Source organism: Sus scrofa, chromosome 7 (genome assembly GCF_054392235.1).
Source record: "Sus scrofa isolate SSC_HxYL_T2T_F1_AM1 chromosome 7, Sscrofa_HxYL_maternal_Yorkshire_Landrace_v2.0, whole genome shotgun sequence".
NCBI classification, from domain to species: Eukaryota; Metazoa; Chordata; class Mammalia; order Artiodactyla; family Suidae; genus Sus; species Sus scrofa.
Genome location: NC_139389.1, coordinates 87,467,811 through 87,485,658, shown reverse-complemented (window position 1 = coordinate 87,485,658; position 17,848 = coordinate 87,467,811). Strand labels below are relative to the sequence as shown.

Below are 17,848 nucleotides of genomic sequence, written 5' to 3'. Positions count from 1 at the left end.
TCTCTGGAAATTCTTTCCCTTATTTTAAATTTGTGAAAGCACTTATTAGTCTCTATAACCACTGGAATTGTAGCCTTATTAAATTAAAGAAGTTTTATAATCTAATCTATGTGTTTCGTTCTTGGAGTAAGGAAACATTTGACACTCAGACAAAAATAAAATATTTAATAATTTTCAGACACATGGAGTACTTTCACCCTCAATTTACATATTCAGCCATATGTGAAAAACTGTTAGAAACACAGCCTGTGAACACTCCTACAGAAAAATAAATAAATAAAAATGAACAGTACAGGAAGACACTCTCTTGGGAATGCATATTTAATTTTTTAAAAACTGGGGCTTTAACACTTTTTTCAAATAAAATACATACAGACTATATGGCTCTGGCCCCTGCTGTTTCCCATTCACTATGAAATTCAGAGCCCTCCGCATAAGAATCAGGGAGATGTCCCAGAGTTTACCACTGTACTTCACTTTTTGAAGCTCCTGTCAGATGCAAACACTGCACACAGACAGAGGATCTCAGTCTTTAACGAGAGAGACAGGGACAGGCAAACATTTTCCCTAGAGAGGATACTGCTGCCATGCCCTTGCTCATGGAAGTAGACAAAATCTTCCATATTCTTATCTGAAATAGAACACCCAGGATAAGCAAGCCTTATCAGTCTCCAAGTAGAAATCAGTTTTGCCTTATAGATACAGATCCTTTCTGTTTCTAACTTTTACAAGATAAATACATTTTAGTCAGCAATCTTTGACACAGAACTCTGAAAAAAAAAAAATTTTTTTTTTTTTTTTTTGCTTGCTTGCTTTTCATTAGTTATAGAACCTTTGGAATCAAGACAAGTCAAGAAAACAAAAAGAGTTTCAAAGGCACACTTTTATGATGTTTCCTGATTCAAGGGCTCCTCTTGGATTCAGTATCTATTTTTTCCCCCCAAGCAGTTTCACTAGATGGGCTTGTAATATTAATTCTTTTATTCTCATTTTTTGTCTAGTTTCCAAGTTTCTTATAATATTTCTTAAAATAGCAATATCTAATTATTTTAGTGTTTATAAATTTACTGCCATCAGCAGGAAAAAATTTTTGAGCAACCTCTATGTGAGGAACGTGAAATGTTACAATTCATACTTCCAACTGCACCCAAGAAAACAGAATATGCATATTAAAATTATATAAAACCCTCAGGCAGAAGAGACAGAAGAGACACCAAAATTCCAGACACTGGGCTTATCAGACAAGGTTTATAAAAGAACCCTCAGACATTGATTGTTTAATAATGACATCTAAAGAAGCAAAACACAAGGTCTGCATGTAGCTCAGAGTTAGGAAGGGCACACTTTCCACCTTTTTCCATGATGTTTTTTATTTGTTTGGCTTTTTCTTTTGATGGACTCACCTGCAGCCATATGGAAGTTCCTGGGCTAGCTGTCAAAGGGGAAATGTAGCTAAGACCTACACCACAGCCACAGCAATTTCACATCCAAGCTGCATCTGCAACCTATGCCACAGCTTGTGGCAAGGATGGATCTTTAACCCACTGAGTGAGGCCAGAGATTGAAACCACTTCCTCACAGAGACTATGCCAGGTTCTTAACCCACTGAGCCACAAAGGGAACTCCTTCATGTTGCTTTTGTTTATCATATCATTATTTAACACATCCTCTACAGATGCTGTTCCTGCTAATGCAGTTCTGGTTTGACAGTTTCCCTCGCATTTGCAGAACATTCAAGATGTAATTCCATGTCTTCTGGTTTTCACCAAAGCTATTGAGAAATCAACTCTCTGCCTAAGTCTTGCTTCTAGAAAGGTAATAGATCTTTTTCTTTTGTGTCTTTTCAAGTATTATTATTATTGTTAGTTTTCTGTTATTTAAATATGATTTTATTTTTATTCATACTGCTTGGAATGTGTTGGGCTTAATCCTTGAAGCTGTAGATTTTTTGCTTGACCAAATCTATAGAAATTTTCAAACATGGTCTCGTTAAATATTGTTTTTGTCTACCTCTCTCTCTCCTTGGGAATTGCTAAACTAATGTTAGGCTTCCATGTTTAACTTCTTCCATATTTAACTTCTTCCATTTTTTCTATTCTTTTGTTTATTCAGACACATTAATATATAAATTCTTTTGATGTAGTTTTTAATTAATACATTTTTATCTGTTTTCCCATCTGCAATTAAACCAGTGCATTGAATTTTTAACTTTTGTCATTTTATATATATGTTTTAAATTTATGGGTAGTTAGTTATCTTTCCTCCAAAAAATATTTCCACATCTATTAGCCAGCATGTTGACACATCTACCTGGTGTTACTGGATGAAGATGTTAAATGTAGAGAAGTTTAAATCAATTGCCATGATGGAATAGAAGTTCTCCATGTCCTCATGGGGAAAAGTTGTTTAAAAACAATATGCTGAGCCCTAGCTTTTAGGGAGAAGAGAAAAACAAAACAAAACAAACAAACAAAAGCCTATTTGTTGCTAAATATGATGGTGGGGAACAATGGAGTACCCAAGCAGCAAAAAGAAGACATGTGTGAGCTAAAATAAATCTGAATATCATCAAAAACAGATCTACATGCCAAATGCTTCTATCCACTAGGGCAGAAGAAAATTCCAGTGAATTCCCAATTTGTGAAATAGAATGGACAACTTCTTTGAAAATTTGATATTAATAAATCACAACGGAAAATTCACCAACCACTATGTACACAAAGTTTGAAGCACTTGCCTCGCTTCATCACAATGTGGAAAGATTTCCATTTGGAACAACTGAAAAGCCAATAGGTGGCAACCTATGGCATGCCTACCACAGATGACATCAAGAGGGAAACTGACCCTAGATAAAATTATTAAGTAGGGAAAATGTATCTTGCTCCATGTTCTCTCTACCTTGTGTCTTCCATTCCCAATCACCATACACGCACTGTGGTTCTCAAACTGCTACCTCAAACTGACTATGCTCAGAGCTCCCCACATTGCCCTATAATGACCTATAAATGTTTTACGTTTCAAATATTTTCACTCAACCTTTTGCTGCAACACAGAAATAGGCATTAATAGACTGATTCTATCACTCTGTGTTACTGTATCTGACTCTAGAAATTCTCTAAAAGGTCATTTAGATGGTGAGTCTTAAAGAAATTTGTAAGAAACATGTCAGAGGAGATATTTTTAAAATAGGGTTATTGCACCTATTATACTGACCAAAAACATAACTCCTTTTTTAAATACACATACACAAACAAAATTAGAATGTTGAGAATATTTCCAAAAATCATAAGAGAAAGATCATCATACTGTAACAATACAGAGCTAGTAAGATTAGATCACTGATTCTGAAGAAAACCAAAGATGACATTATAATGGATTTACTTTATGAACTAGAAACAAAGGCCTCATATTCTTAAGTTGTCCCTTTTTTCTTCCTCATGAGAAAGAAATGTATATATATTTATTTATTTTCTACCTTTCTCTGGCAATCAGCTATATGGCTATCACCTTTCCCTTGAGGAACCTTGGTTTTACAGAGTAAAAAACAACTCATAATTAGCTTTAAGTTCAGTAGACACAGCCACATACTCATTTCACATAACTACTTATTCTCCCTAGTTCCTCTCCCAAAGGCATCTAATCACAGAAGGTAAAAGAAGATATTGGCCTGAGATACTGGCCTGCCCAAAGGACTACTGAGATAAGGAGTCATTTTTTTAAATACACAAGAACCAAATCTTTGGAAATACAGGCCCAAAATAGAGTCCTCTCCATTTTAATCTAAAATAGAACTCAATTTTTAGATTAAAATGTTTATATAGGTGGTACTTGAATCCTCTCTTCCAAATAAGAAACTGGTAACTACTCCCAACGTCTCATCTACATCATCCTCCAAACATCTCCCCTGATGAAACTCTTGTTAGTCATTGCAGTTAATTGTACAAAAGGGGGTTTGTTTTCCAGTGAAGGTCCTGGGAATCCACACTTTTGAAACTGAAGCTGAGAAGACTCAGTTCCTCCAAAGCATAGCTCCCAGGTAGGCAGAAATCTCATCATATCCCTACCCCTTTTTTTCTCAAGAACTAATCCTAATTTTGTTGTTGATGGTGGTATTCTTGATAAAAGAGCTAAGGGATAAAATCTAAATAGCTTCAAATCCCAGCAAAGCTGTGGTGTTTGTCATTAACTGAAAGAGGAATCCTTTTCTAGCTTTTTCACAATTCTAAATGTTACGATATATTCTCTTTCTAAAATAAAAGAGGGAGATCCACCTGTGGTGCAGCAGGTTAAGAATCCAACAACAGTGGCTCAGGTCGCTGTGGAGGGGCAAGTTCGATTCCTGGTTGGGCACGGTGGTTAAAGGATCCATGTTGTTGCAGCTTCAGCATGGGTTGCAGCTGTGATTCGAAGTCAGTCCCTGGCCCAGGAACTTCAACATGCCATGGGTGCAGTGATTAACAAAATAAACAGGGAGTTCCCATCATGGCTCAGTGGTTAACAAATCTGACTAGGAACCATGAGGTTGCATGTTCGATCCCTGGCCTTACTCAGTGGGTTAAGGATCCAGTGTTGCCGTGAGCTGTGGTGTAGGTCACAGACCCGGCTAGGATCTGGCCTGGCTGTAGCTCTGGCACAGCTCCGATTAGACCTCTAGCCTGGGAACCTCCATATGTCGTGGGTGCAGCCCTAGAAATTACAAAAAATAAAAATAAAAATAAATAAATAACAATATTATTGCTTTATGACTAGTAATTCATAGAAGATGTTGTCACACAGGATTAAAAGTATTGGTTCCTTCAGTCCATTTTGGGAGTTGTATTACATCCTTACAGGGTTTCAGAGAGACACATAACTGAAGACAAAAGCTATTATAAATAACTACCATCCACTAGGAGGTCCAAGCAGGTTAAGGAATTAGGAAAAGCAAATCAGTTTGGGGATGTTTCACAAATTATTTTTAAAACTAAAAGAATATTAGCTCTTTGTGCTTTGTTTTTATTTATACACATATATAATGTCTAACTAGTGAGTAGCCAAGACTTGGGAAATCAGAGTAATGCTTTCATCTGATAAGAGAGATTCCATAATAACATGGCAAACTGAATGAAGCAGACACAGAGGGAGAATCTGGCCAAACCAGAGTAACTACCAGCAGGGAGAAATTCAGTTCTTCTGAAGGAAGTATCCGACTTAATGTGATTAATATGAATGCCAGTATGCCCTTCAGGAAATGTGAAATACTCTTTCCCATGAGTAAGGAAACTAAATTAAACTATTCAGGTCTTTCTTTTCCCAAGGTTGTTTTATTTTTTCTTCATTCTATTGATCACTGGAAACCAGATCATTAAATGTTTTGGAAGATCATCAACTCAATCTAGATCAGATTACCAACCCCAATTTCTTCTTAAATACCAAGTCACTCTGTCTCACTGGTTCCTCCCTATCATTATATTTTCCCCTTGCAAAGGGCTTCATGGAGTCTTTTTCTTCTACTAATACCTTTGGAGACTTCTGAATTAAAGAATCAACTGCCTTAAAAGGGGATCATAAGAAGATAGGATGGCAGAATTGCTCAGAGGAAACCTGTGTCAAAAAATAATGCATTACTTAGTAATTTAGTCTTGAGTGGGAAAAAAAAAAAAAAAAGAGTATCAGGGTTGCATCCACCCACCCCAGGACCTTGGCCATGTGATTCCACACAGCTTTTGCATCTGGAGTGTGGCCTCTGTTGATAATTAGTGCTCATGGCTGCACAGAACATCCAGCAATTCCTGGAAAGCCATTTGGGCATTGCCCTGCTGTTGTGCTTTTGTTTCTGAGCATCTTCTCAGTACTTTCATGTGTCCTCTCAGTACTCTCATGGGTCATACTGAAGACCTTTCCTTTTTCTCTGCAGACAAATTAGGCAAAGGAGGACTTCAGTAAGACCCAAGGGGACAGGTGCATATGTGTTTTTAAAGTAGCAGGGTCAGCTTCAGGATCTCACACAGGGTGACTAACTGTCCCTGTTTCCCTAGGGCTGAGGAGTTTTCTGAATCACAAAACTCCCAGTGCTAAAATTGGGATAGTCTCCTGCAAATGGGCACATCTTGTTACTCTAGTCTCATACCATATTGGTCCACTGTTTCCTCTTTTGCCAAGCCTTTGCTCTCATCTGCCTTCACCACCACCCCATGCAAGTAAAGAACCATTCCACTGGACCTTGAAGTGAAGAGTGTAAGTTGCACGTACAAGTTATGCAAACAAAAAGAAGTAAATTAGTAAACAAATAGGCAAAAAGATGGAGAAAGAGAAAGGAAAGGACCCAGAAGGTATGGGAAGATAGGGGGAGAGGGAGGGAGGGAAGGAAGGAAGGAAGGAAGGAAGGAAGGAAGGAAGGAAGGAAGGAAGGAAGGAAGGAAGGAAGGAAGGAGGGAAGGAGGGAAGGAGAAATATATTATCTTACGTGGGGAGAACACCACGACATTTGGTAGAAGTGCAACTATTCCTTTCTTACTGGGACACAAGACTCAAGACAGTACAAGGAAACTGGTGAGGTTAAATAAGTAGATAAAGATCAGATCATGAAGGTCCTTATATGTTATGTGAAGTTGCTTGGATTTGGCTTCTTTATTATGTTTCATTGCAACACAGCTTATGGACTAAATGAACATCTCCGGATCAGGATTCTATTCTGAATCAGTGCATGAATTCATCCTTCTGGGTTTTCCCTGCAGCAGGGAGATTCAAGTCATCCTGTTTATGTTCTTCTGCATTGTCTACCTCCTGACTCTCATGGGAAATGGAGCCATTATCTGTGCTGTGTGTTGGGACCAGAAGCTCCACACCCCCATGTACTTCCTTCTGGGGAATTTTGCATTCCTGGAGATCTGGTACGTCAACTCCACTGTTCCCAACACGCTGGTTAACTTCCTCTCAAAGACCAAGGCCATCTCATTCACTGGGTGCTTCCTTCAATTATATTTCTTCTTTTCCATGGGCTCCACTGAGTGCTTCTTTCTCTCAGCAATGTCATTTGATCGATACTTTGCCATCTGTCATCCTCTGCATTATGCCACAGTTATGACTGGACAATGTTGTATCAACCTGGTGATTTCTTGTTGGGTGTGTGGCTTTCTCTGGTATCTGGTGCCTGTTATTCTTATCTCCCAACTGCCTTTCTGTGGCCCCAATGTAATTGACCACTTTGTGTGTGACTCAGGCCCATTGCTGACCCTTTCGTGTGCTCCTGCCCCCATGTCCAAGCTTACCAGCTATACCCTAAGCTCCCTCATCATCCTGCTCAGCTTCCTTTTCATCCTCATCTCCTACACCCTGGTCCTACTTGCTGTGCTTCGGCTGCCCTCGGCATCCAGTCGACATAAGGCCTTTTCCACCTGTGGGTCCCATTTGGCTGTGGTGCTGCTATTCTATGGGACCATCATGGTGATGCATGTGAGCCCTGGATCCAGCCACTCCACCTTGATGCCAAAGATTATGACCCTGTTCTATGCAATGGTGACTCCACTCTTCAACCCTTTGATTTACAGTCTCAGGAATAAGGATATGAAAAATGCTCTCTGGAAAGTTCTGGAAAAGTCTAAACTTTCTTTGGTAGCAGGCCCAGGAGGAATGTGGAATAATCCAGCTTAGTGGAATATGGGTAAAATGGCCATCCTTTTACTTTCACTCATTTGTATAATTATCCACTCAGTAAATAGTAACTGAATGCCTCCTCTGTGTTAAGGCACTGTGCTTGGCACTAGATTGTGAAAATAATTATGAAGATAAAGCAGATGAAGTCTCTTCTCTCAGAAAACACTCTAATGATGTAGAGAAACAGATGAGAAAATAATTACCATAAAATGCAAAAAACGTTCTAACCAACATATGTACAATATATGAAACACAAAGAAAAAAGAGCAGCTAATTTGCCCAGAGTTGTGGGCAGTAGGGATTAGTGTCAGGGAAAACTTCAGTCGACATCATATTAGACATATGCATTTTGTGATTGGGGAGGGGGAAGTCTTACATTTCTGTTTAACTTCTAGCTAGAGTTCTTTTTCAGTCTTACTGTGATATTGTTAAAGCATATGGAACTTTAAATCAGAAGATCTAGTTAGGAACTCGATTCTTTCATTAATCAATATGAATTTGGCAGGTGGTTTAATTTCAACTAAAATTGGAATGGTCATTCCCACCTCCAGAGAACCATTATGTGATGTGTGATGTTTTCATGAGATCGTGGATACAAAAGTTCCTGAAACATCTCTAGTACACAGAAAGCATGAAATAAATGTTAATTGAGCATGAATCTTGATCAATTCTCTGTTCTCATGTTCTTCATCAGAATCAAAGAAATCTCAAAGTCACCTCCTATAAAAAACTTTTGATGAAGTCCTTTTACAACAGATCTCCTTCTTGACTTTCCTTGAGACATAGAGATTATGTTTCTTCCATGTATACCCCAAATACCATGTGTTTAGTTTGGGTTTGGGGTGTGTGTGTGTCTGTGTGAGTGTCTGTCAGTAGGGTATTCTAGACAACTAATCTTTAAAACTAGGTCTTGCATACCCCTGAGGATACTCAAAGACTTTCCAAGAGGTACACAAGCATGAATAGTTCAATTTCCAGGTCCTAAATTTACATACATATATTTTCCTAAAGCAGTGACTAAGAACCCATCCATTGTTGAAGCTTCAAATGGTCTTATTTCACACATTCTTTTCACAATTGCTCCTCTCCCACTTCAAATATAAAGCCTGCCTTTAACCTATCATGACATTAATATTTTACAGTCTTCAGATATATAAACTTCCAGTTGGGACACTGAATGAATAATTTGAAATACTGATCACTCTACTATGAAAGTGAGTGAATTTAACTGTCAGATAATAAATCTTTTTGTAACTAGTGGTTGACAATTATTTCTTTCTAATACAATTCAAGGAGGGTGTCTTGCTTTGGGTTGTCCCAGAAGGAGAACCTGAGGCAAAGACTTGGGTGCAGGTAGTTTATTGGACAGGGAGCAAGAATGAGGAATGAGAAGTTACTATATCAATGAGGATCTGATTCCACTAGAACTTCTGAGAATTGCCCATTTGAATGTATACATACATACATAAAATGTGTCATATATCAGAATAGTAACAAGTCTCTCTAAGCCATCCTCTTGTTGGAGGAATTTCTAGCCTGCCTACTACGGGAAACAAAATTTTGGGAACAACTGACAGAGACTGACAGAGAGAAAATTAGACTGGTTTGGCACAAAACACTCACACCTCTATTCTAACTTCTGTGGATCTGCACCTGGACAGGTTTGTTAACATCAGATTGGAAACAAAGACCCAGCCATCTTTGATTTAAGGGAGAATTTAAAAATATCCTTCTGACCTAAACCTGAACCACTGTCTTCAATGAGTACGACCTAGGTATTTTTTTAATGACACTTCTTTTCCCACATATCTGCTGTTCTTTGAGTAGATAATTCTATTAGTCCAGAGTCTCCAGAGGAAGGGAAAGTAGTGAGATTTTAAAACCCAACTCTGAAGTCCTAATATCACATATTCAAACAGTATGGGTGGAGCCTTTCGTAGGTGCCAGGCGCTGACCTCTGTCATTTATTCAGAATTCGTCCTCACAGAGCTTACGTGGAAACAGGCAGAGTTTCTATGTAATGAGAAGAATGCTGGGATAGAGAAGCATAAATGCTGTGGGCTCACACAGAAGGGGTGAAGAGGCCACTTATTCTGGGTTTTCAGGGAAAATAGCACAGGGTTAAAACTAAAAAGATGGCCAGAAAGATGGTAGGGAGATAAAGTGTCAGTGAAAGCAAGTTCCTGACAAGAGATATGGAATGAGCAAAAACCTGGAGGTGAAAGAGCACAGGATGTTCAGGAGGCTGAAAGTCCTTTAGGATAATGGGAGCACACAGAATCATAGTGATGGGCTGGCAGTTTATATAGGAACATACAACAGACCAGAAAGCACCAGGGGTACTTTCCCATAGGAAGTTACACTTCTTGAACTTTCCTTCCCATGGTTTTGGGTCCACTATTTTATGCACATCTGTAAAAGCTGAATTTCTTTTCCACTTAATAATCCTTAAAATATTCCCTCTCACTCTCCCTCTCTCTCTCCTTGGCTACATCCCCCACATGTAACAGTTCTTAGGCCAGTGACTGAACCCACACCACAGCAGTCACCCAGGCAACTGCAGTAACAATGCTGAATCCTTAACCCACTGGGCAAAGGGGAACTACCATTAATCCTTAAAATATTTTTTTTTCTTTTTCTTTTTAGGATGGCACCTCTGACATAAAACAGTTCTGGAGCTAGGTGTCAAATCAGAGCTGCAGCTTTCAGACTATGCCACAATAGCCACAACAGATCTGAGCTGCATCTGCTTGCAGCAAACACTGGATCCTAACCCACCAAGCTAGGCCAGGGATCAAACCTGCTTCCTCATGGATACTAGTTGAGTTCTTAACCTGCTGAGGCATGATAAGAACTCCTATAAATTTTTGAGTCCTATATAATGTGAACATATTTCAAGTTGTCTCATTATTTTGTTAAACTTTTGCTGATTTTGCTAAAGTTTGATTATGTTTCTTTTTTTATTTTTCAGCCGCTCCCTTGGCATATGGAAATTCCCAGGGCAGGAATCAAATCTGAGTGGGAGCTGTGACCTAAAACTTTTATTTGGACCTAAACATACAGTTGGTTTGGCACATGTTAGCAGCAACTAAAAGTGAAAGTCTGCAGCTTTACAAGCCCCAAATTAGTTAAATATTAGCCAGTTTTGATTAGTATTAATGATTACAGTACTGCCAAATAGCGATGAGGAGAAATTTTCCCATTGGGAAGAAGCGCAAGCTGTGCATTTGGTTGTCCACTTTGTTTGGCTATCAGTAGAGGCATGGCCATCTATCAACTCATGAAGAACTACCAATCATTTGGTTGGATATCAGGGCCTAGAATGAACAGAATTGGAAGGATGTTGGCAAAGAATTCCTGGAGGGAAATTCTGGTAACAGAGGTCTCAGAATGGGCAAAATTTATGCAAATATATATGTCCTGTATGAATGCTCACCAAAAGGCATCCACTACAGAGGAAACGTTAGTAATCAGGTAGACAAACGAGTTCTGTGCATGTTAACCTCTGTTTCTAGCCACTCCCAGTAATTACTAAATGGGCTTCTGTACAAAGTGACTGATTTGAGGAAAGAAGCCAGTGTCACAGAAACATTTTCCAAATGGAGTTAGGAGAAAATTCAAGAGAAGTTTATTAAGATGTTATCCATCAGGAAGTATGTATGACTTGGTTAAATGGTCAGCATCTCATTGAACATAGTTAAAGGCATAGAAAGACTGATTAGATTAGACAATCCCCTCACAAAGGATTATTAGTGTGGATTTTAGGTAAATATTACATGATATTTTACTGGTTTATTAATAAATGGAGTTCTCATTGTGGCTCAGTGGGTTAAAGACCCAATGTTGCAATCATGAGGATGCAGGTTTGATCCCTGGCCATGCTCAGTGGGTTGAGGATACAAGATTGCTTCAAGCTGTGGCGTAGGTCACAGATGCAGCTTGGATCTGGCATTCCTGTGGCTGTGGCATAAGCTGCAGCTGTAGCTCCAATTTGAATCCTATTGAATCCAATTTGAATCCCGGGCAACTCCCATATGCCACAGGTATAGCCATAAAAAGAAAAAATAAAGTAATTAAATTCTAAACTGTTGAAATTCCTTGAAATAATATTAGCCTTATTCCTATACCTGGAGGCAGTCATAACATGTAGCTATAAACTAAGTGTTTAGAATATTAGCCCTATTTTATTTTTTTTTTATTTTTATTTTATTTTTTTTTTTTTGTCTTTTGTTGTTGTTGTTGTTGTTGTGCCATTTCTTGGGCTGCTCCCACGGCATATGGAGGTTCCCAGGCTAGGGGTCGAATGGGAGCTGTAGCCACTGGCCTACGCCAGAGCCACAGCAACGCGGGATCCGAGCCACGTCTGCAACCTATACCACAGCTCACGGCAACGCCGGATCGTTAACCCACTGAGCAAGGGCAGGGACCAAACCCGCAACCTCATGGTTCCTAGTCGGATTCGTTAACCACTGCGCCACGACGGGAACTCCCTTAGCCCTATTTTATATGGTAAATATACTGTCAATTTGAAGTGCCTACAGTGAGGTTTCTAGGCATTAAATATTTTCCTTGGAATGCAAGTAGTAGCTTCTGAATCTCTTCATAGCATTTTTTATCTCTTTATTTCTTAGGGTATAAATGGCTGGATTTAGAAGAGGTGTAATAACAGAGTAAAACACAGCAAGAAATTTGTCCACCCACGTGATGCTGAGTGGCCACACATAGATGAAGATGCAGGGCCCAAAGAAGAGCACCACCACCGTGATGTGGGCAGTGCAGGTAGAGAGTGCCCTAGATGCACTGGTTTTAGAGCCTTGTCGAACAGTAAAAAGAATGTATGTGTAGGATATCAGCAACAATACGAAGCAGGTCATGGCCAGAACCCCACTGTCAGCATTCATTAACATTCCCAAGCTATGAGAATCCATGCAGGCAAGCTTGATGACCAGTGGTATATCACAGAAGAAGCTGTCCATTTCCCTGGGGCCACAAAAAGGCAATTGCATAATCACAGCCATTTGACTCATGGCATGCACAAAGCCAATGGTCCAGGAAATAACCACAAGCCCAAGGCACTTTTGCAAGTTCATAATGGTTGAATAGTGGAGTGGCTTGCAGATGGCCACATAGCGATCATACGCCATTACTACTAATAGCACCATCTCACCACCTCCAACAAAATGCACAAAGAGAATCTGACACATGCAACCTCCAAAGGAAATAGTCTTGTTCTCCCTGACCAAGTCTGTAATCATCTTAGGAGTGGTAACTGAAGAAAGCCACATATCAACAAAGGACAAGTTGGCCAACAAGAAGTACATGGGGGAATGCAGATGGGTGTCGATGATGATTAAGATCATGATGGCGATATTTCCAGATACAATAATCAGGTAAAGCATAAAAAATATCAGTAAGAGTAGGACCTGCATAGCCCACGACTGGCAAAGTCCCAGAAGCACAAATTCTGACACTACAGACAGATTTCCTGTATCCATTTTCTTCAGTGTTTCCTCTAAAATAACCTCAAGAGAAGGATAAATTGTTAGTTAGTAAGATGGGAAGTGGGAATTAATTTTTAGTATTCAGCTGAAATTCTATCTCATTGAAATTTAAACTTCATGAAATTTAGCATCGATATCTGAAAGTGAAAATTATATTTGAGAAGACAAATCTTGGCAAGATGCTTCTGGTATTATGCCTACATGAGAAGTCAACATGCCTAAAATTGCCTTTCCAAGATATGATTTTTATGGATGATTAAGAGGGTATTCTCACAAGGAGGAAGTGAGAAAGGTGAACAGCAATATGAAATACCAAGAAAAGATTGCCATGTCACCTAGAAACTAGCTCCATTCCAGTACTGCAGTAAAAGAATCTTGGTAGGGCACTACCAACAACAATTTTACTTAATAACTAAAATTTAAGTCATCTACTTAGGAAGATGATGGTGAACAGATATTGAAATCCAGAACAAATGACATGGCACAAAATTACGGTTTCTCTGAATTATGCATAATGATTTCTTAAAGCTTCATTTGCACCTCTTCTATAAGACATCATAAAATTAAAACTTTAGCTTATTATTCTAAAATATTTGTTGGAACAACCTTTAGGAGAGAAGCTACATAGAAGGCCATTTAATAAATACCATGGTACGATAATACAAATGCAAAATCAGACACATAATTTATCTTTGGTTAGGATCAAAATTAAATGGAATTAATTTAGTAAAATAAATCTACTAGAAAAAAATGTCAGTAGAGATTTATGTGAGGAAGGAATTAACCAAAGTGGAAGGTAACTCAGACTCAGGTTCTGACTTGATGAATGCTGAATGGAAGCTCCTCATAACTCAAGTTTATCAATAGAAAATATTTACCTTCAATTACATCACTGGATGCTTTGAAATACCGCCATAAAGTTAAAAAATATGTCTTTTCTAAGACTAGAGAAAACAACAGACATGTAAGTAAGCAAAGTATATATTTGACTGTTAGTACTGACTGAACATGAAGTGAAAACTTCAGAAATCACCAGTTACTCATTTCTAAATAGAATTATGATATTGCTTATAGTCATCCTTAAGTAAATTAAGAATTCCTCTCAAGCTGAATGGTAGAAAGATAATTACATATCTCTCTTCCCCTTTATTGACTTCCCTTGGATTTGTTGTACTTTGGGGTCTTGCATCTTCCTTTATGCTTTGAAATTGCAAGGATGGTGCCAAGGAAAGCAGGTGAACAATGAAAACCGTTACCTCCTCATGAGCACTAGCTTCCCCTCCCCTTATAAAGAAACACAGATCAAGCATAGAAAGAAAGAAGAATTTCTTAAAGAAATTTTGGGAATCACACATTAGCTATGAACAGGGGAACATGTAACAGTCTCACAACTTACAAATAAACATATCCTCCACTAGAGATATTTTTAATTTCTAAGAAAATATTCTGATATTATACCCAGTAGACTTATGCCCCTGATAAACATGAACAGTTTGATATTTACCTTGAAACTCTGTCAAGATAAATCTTCCCAGAATTAGTTTTTAATACTTAGTTTTGTGGAGTTCCCGCTGTGGCACAACAGGTTAAGGACCTTCTGCAGTGGCTCAGGTCACTGTGGAGGTGCAGCTTTGACATCTCACCCGAGAACTTCCATATACTGCGGGTGCAGGCAAAATAATATTAATAATAATAGTAATTAGTTTTGTATCTATTGGAATAAGGGACATAGAAAATAGCTAATAGCAAAAGCAGAATTTCAACTGTGTTGGAGAGAGGAATTTGTACATTGCTAGGGAACAATTTACCAATAAAAAAATCATAGTCTTTCATCAGTTTTGAAATTGTCGCTATATCATAACATTGATAGAATAAGTATTACTTTATTAATTTAATCCAACACGTGAGATCATAGTGGAATAACCATGGACTTTTAAATTAGTGAGATCAGGTCTGAACGCATTACTTGTTGACCCTGTGACCTTGAGCTAAATTTATTTTTATTTCCGTTTCCTCATCTGTAAAAACAGAACACTCAATCTAATAGATTTGCCATCAAGTCAGAAAATATGCATAAAGCACTTAACAGTTTTCTAGTACTCAGTTAACTTTAGAGTTAACTTCCTCTCTATTCATTAAAATGCAGCTTAAAGCACTAAAGACTTCAAAGCTTACTGGTTACAATCTTAGAAAATAGCCAACTACCTTCTGAGGTAAAAGACACAGAATCACCTTTCTTTAAAATACCTACTCCTTACATTCTGTCCAAATTAATAAGCTGTCAAACTTGCTTCTTGCTTTCCATGAGCTTAACAACTTTTTCACCTTTCACTTCTACTTTTATCCAGGAGGGGATTAATATTTTAAGAAGACTGACAAGAGGCAATAACACATTCTTTTAAAGTACCTTTGGAAATCTGTAACTCAGGGTACATTTTCACAAAAGGAGGTAGAGATAACTTTGGGATTAGTAAACTTGAAAACTTAAGGAAAGGAAATGAGTCACTCTTCTTGAAATATTAAAATATAGCAATGCATTTTTCTTCCTGTTCTAGATGCAATGTCCTTCCATTAATTTTTTAATTTAGAATCCTAAAACTGTGAGATTATCAACATTTATAATTTACAAGTATAAACTCAGAGAATTTAATAGATTGCCTGAGATAGACACCAGATGAATTATGCAGAGAGATGTCCAAGCTCCTTCCACTACCTAAAGCTGCCTTCCTGTTTTCTCAGGTTAATGAGATTTAATCCTATTAATCTTATAATAACTGAGTTTTATATCACTGCCCACTGGATATATAATTTTTTACTTCTATGTCTATGTATTCATAGACATAGTATTCATAACTCTCTGATAATAACATTCTTTATCTTCTTAAATGGGAAGAACCATTAAGCCATAATAGCTTCTAATAATCAAGTACTTGTCAAAGAACCATGACCTCCCAAAGCAGACTTAGAGCATCTCTGAGGTACAGCATTATGTGTGGTATGTACACTGTTGTTAGAGACCACAGAAATTCTAGTAGGAATAGCATAGGAGCAGAAAAACCCATGATTTATCTCTTTAAAGGTCAGAAGCTGAACAAGCCGTACTCAACTCCAAACAGAGTGGGCATGCATGAAACACATACATAGAAATATTTTGAAATTATTTAGAGAGTCACCGAGAATATGAGATAACTTACTATACACAAATTTGTCTAAGACCAGATTACTTTTCTACCCTTATCTTCTGATATATGCTTGAGATAATATCCATTGTTAGGTGGAGGTAGTGGGAGAACTTTCCCTCAGCCTGATATTTATTCATCGCTGGAAGGAATCCCTTGGGTGAAGTTTTCCTGGTCTTGGTTTTGGCCAGAACAAGAAGCATGAAAATAACTCACCCTGGACATCTCTTGGGAACCTCTATGTTAAGAGTGATAACTTTTGCATATTCTGGGAATCAGAACAGGGAGACAAGAAAAACACATATAAAGCAGCTAAGCACGTACTTGTGAGTCTGTGGTTCACCGAACAGTGTTCCAAGGCATAGATTCCTGATCTCCTCACATCATGTTACACTATATGATATGAGCATGCATTCCCACCTGGGTGTTTTACTCATAATATGTAGACTCCAAACTCCTTGAGGTAAAAATGAAAGGGACACTATTCAATGAAAGCAAATACTTGTCTCACGGGACATCAGTTGGGCCATCACATGTTCATCTGAAGTGTTTCAGTCAGTCAACTCAAATACTGAGACTTCTTGCTCTTTTCTCTCAAATCTAAAGAATTCTACCATGCTGCCTTTATAAATCTCATTTCTAAATTCTCCAAGTTTTTATCATCAAGGTCCTACACTATCTATACCTCAACATTTGCCTTAATGACCTCTCTGCACAGCACTTCTGTATCCTATAATCTATGCGACTATATTTGAAATTTAATCACTTATACATTCAATATACTCAGTATATTTGAAATGCTCCTAAACTTCATATCAGAACTTTTGGTGATAAGTTGTCTCCTAATGCTCCTCAAACTGTGTCTTCTGGAAACTTCTTGGAATCCGTATTTCAGTTGGGCAAGAGAAAAGTTGCCCCAGAAAAGTTGTTACTGCTCTTTACTGATTCCTCAGGGAATGTGCAATAGTTTAACTTTTTAAAAAAACATTGGCTTGGAAGAGGACATTCCTAATGCTACAGAGGCCAAGTCCCAGGAGAACCTGTGATAATAAAAGTGCAATCTTAATTTTTGTATTGCAATAATGTCTTTGTCCAGCTGGAGATGGAAGGATAAGATTTATTAAACAGATCCTTAGAGATTTGGTTAATATCAAAACCATGAAAGCTCTATATTTCTAGCACAGCAGAGACAGCTCTATGCTAATCTCTTTTCATTTCATATTTGCTTTATGTTGATTTATAAATTCTCCTGAACTTGAGCAGTTTTAAAAGGATTCATATAACTAAAAGAAGCACAAACAAGCTTCCACAAAATCATTATTAAAAACCTCTCAAATCTCTAGTGTGGAGAATAGATGGGAAAAAATTCCTTTTTAAAATTTTGTGTTTGTGCCCAAAATATGAGCTCTCACAACTTTTAGGACTCATATCCTTGCATATTACTACACACAAAATTTTTCAGATAACTCAGGTCCCTGGCATCTTTTCTATAAGAATGTAGGATGAAGGAAGTTTACTTATGGCAAAAGAAAG

At 37.9% G+C, this 17,848-nt stretch overlaps 3 protein-coding genes across 6 annotated transcripts in view; 1 reads left to right on the top strand and 2 right to left on the bottom strand.

Annotated features, from left to right (window-relative positions):
* The window catches only part of LOC100155381 (olfactory receptor 4S2-like), a 348,453-nt gene that overhangs the window by 94,380 nt on the left and 236,225 nt on the right, over positions 1-17,848 (bottom strand). The gene's annotated exons all lie outside the window — the stretch shown is intronic.
* Positions 1,002-7,622, top strand: LOC100524691 (olfactory receptor 11H12-like). The gene is given in 2 exon segments (XM_084969331.1): positions 1,002-7,591; positions 7,594-7,622. Coding segments are annotated over 2 exon segments (975 nt in total). The 5' UTR covers positions 1,002-6,645.
* Positions 11,831-16,431, bottom strand: LOC100156174 (olfactory receptor 4K14-like). Its single transcript, XM_084970416.1, has one exon. The coding sequence runs from the start codon at positions 13,128-13,130 to the stop codon at positions 12,192-12,194; it is 939 nt and encodes a 312-aa protein (XP_084826542.1). The 5' UTR covers positions 13,131-16,431; the 3' UTR covers positions 11,831-12,191.

Excerpts from the sequence above, each read along its gene's own strand:
- LOC100156174 (XM_084970416.1), bottom strand. The coding sequence starts at position 13,130 with ATGGATACAGGAAATCTGTCTGTAGTGTCAGAATTTGTGCTTCTGGGA.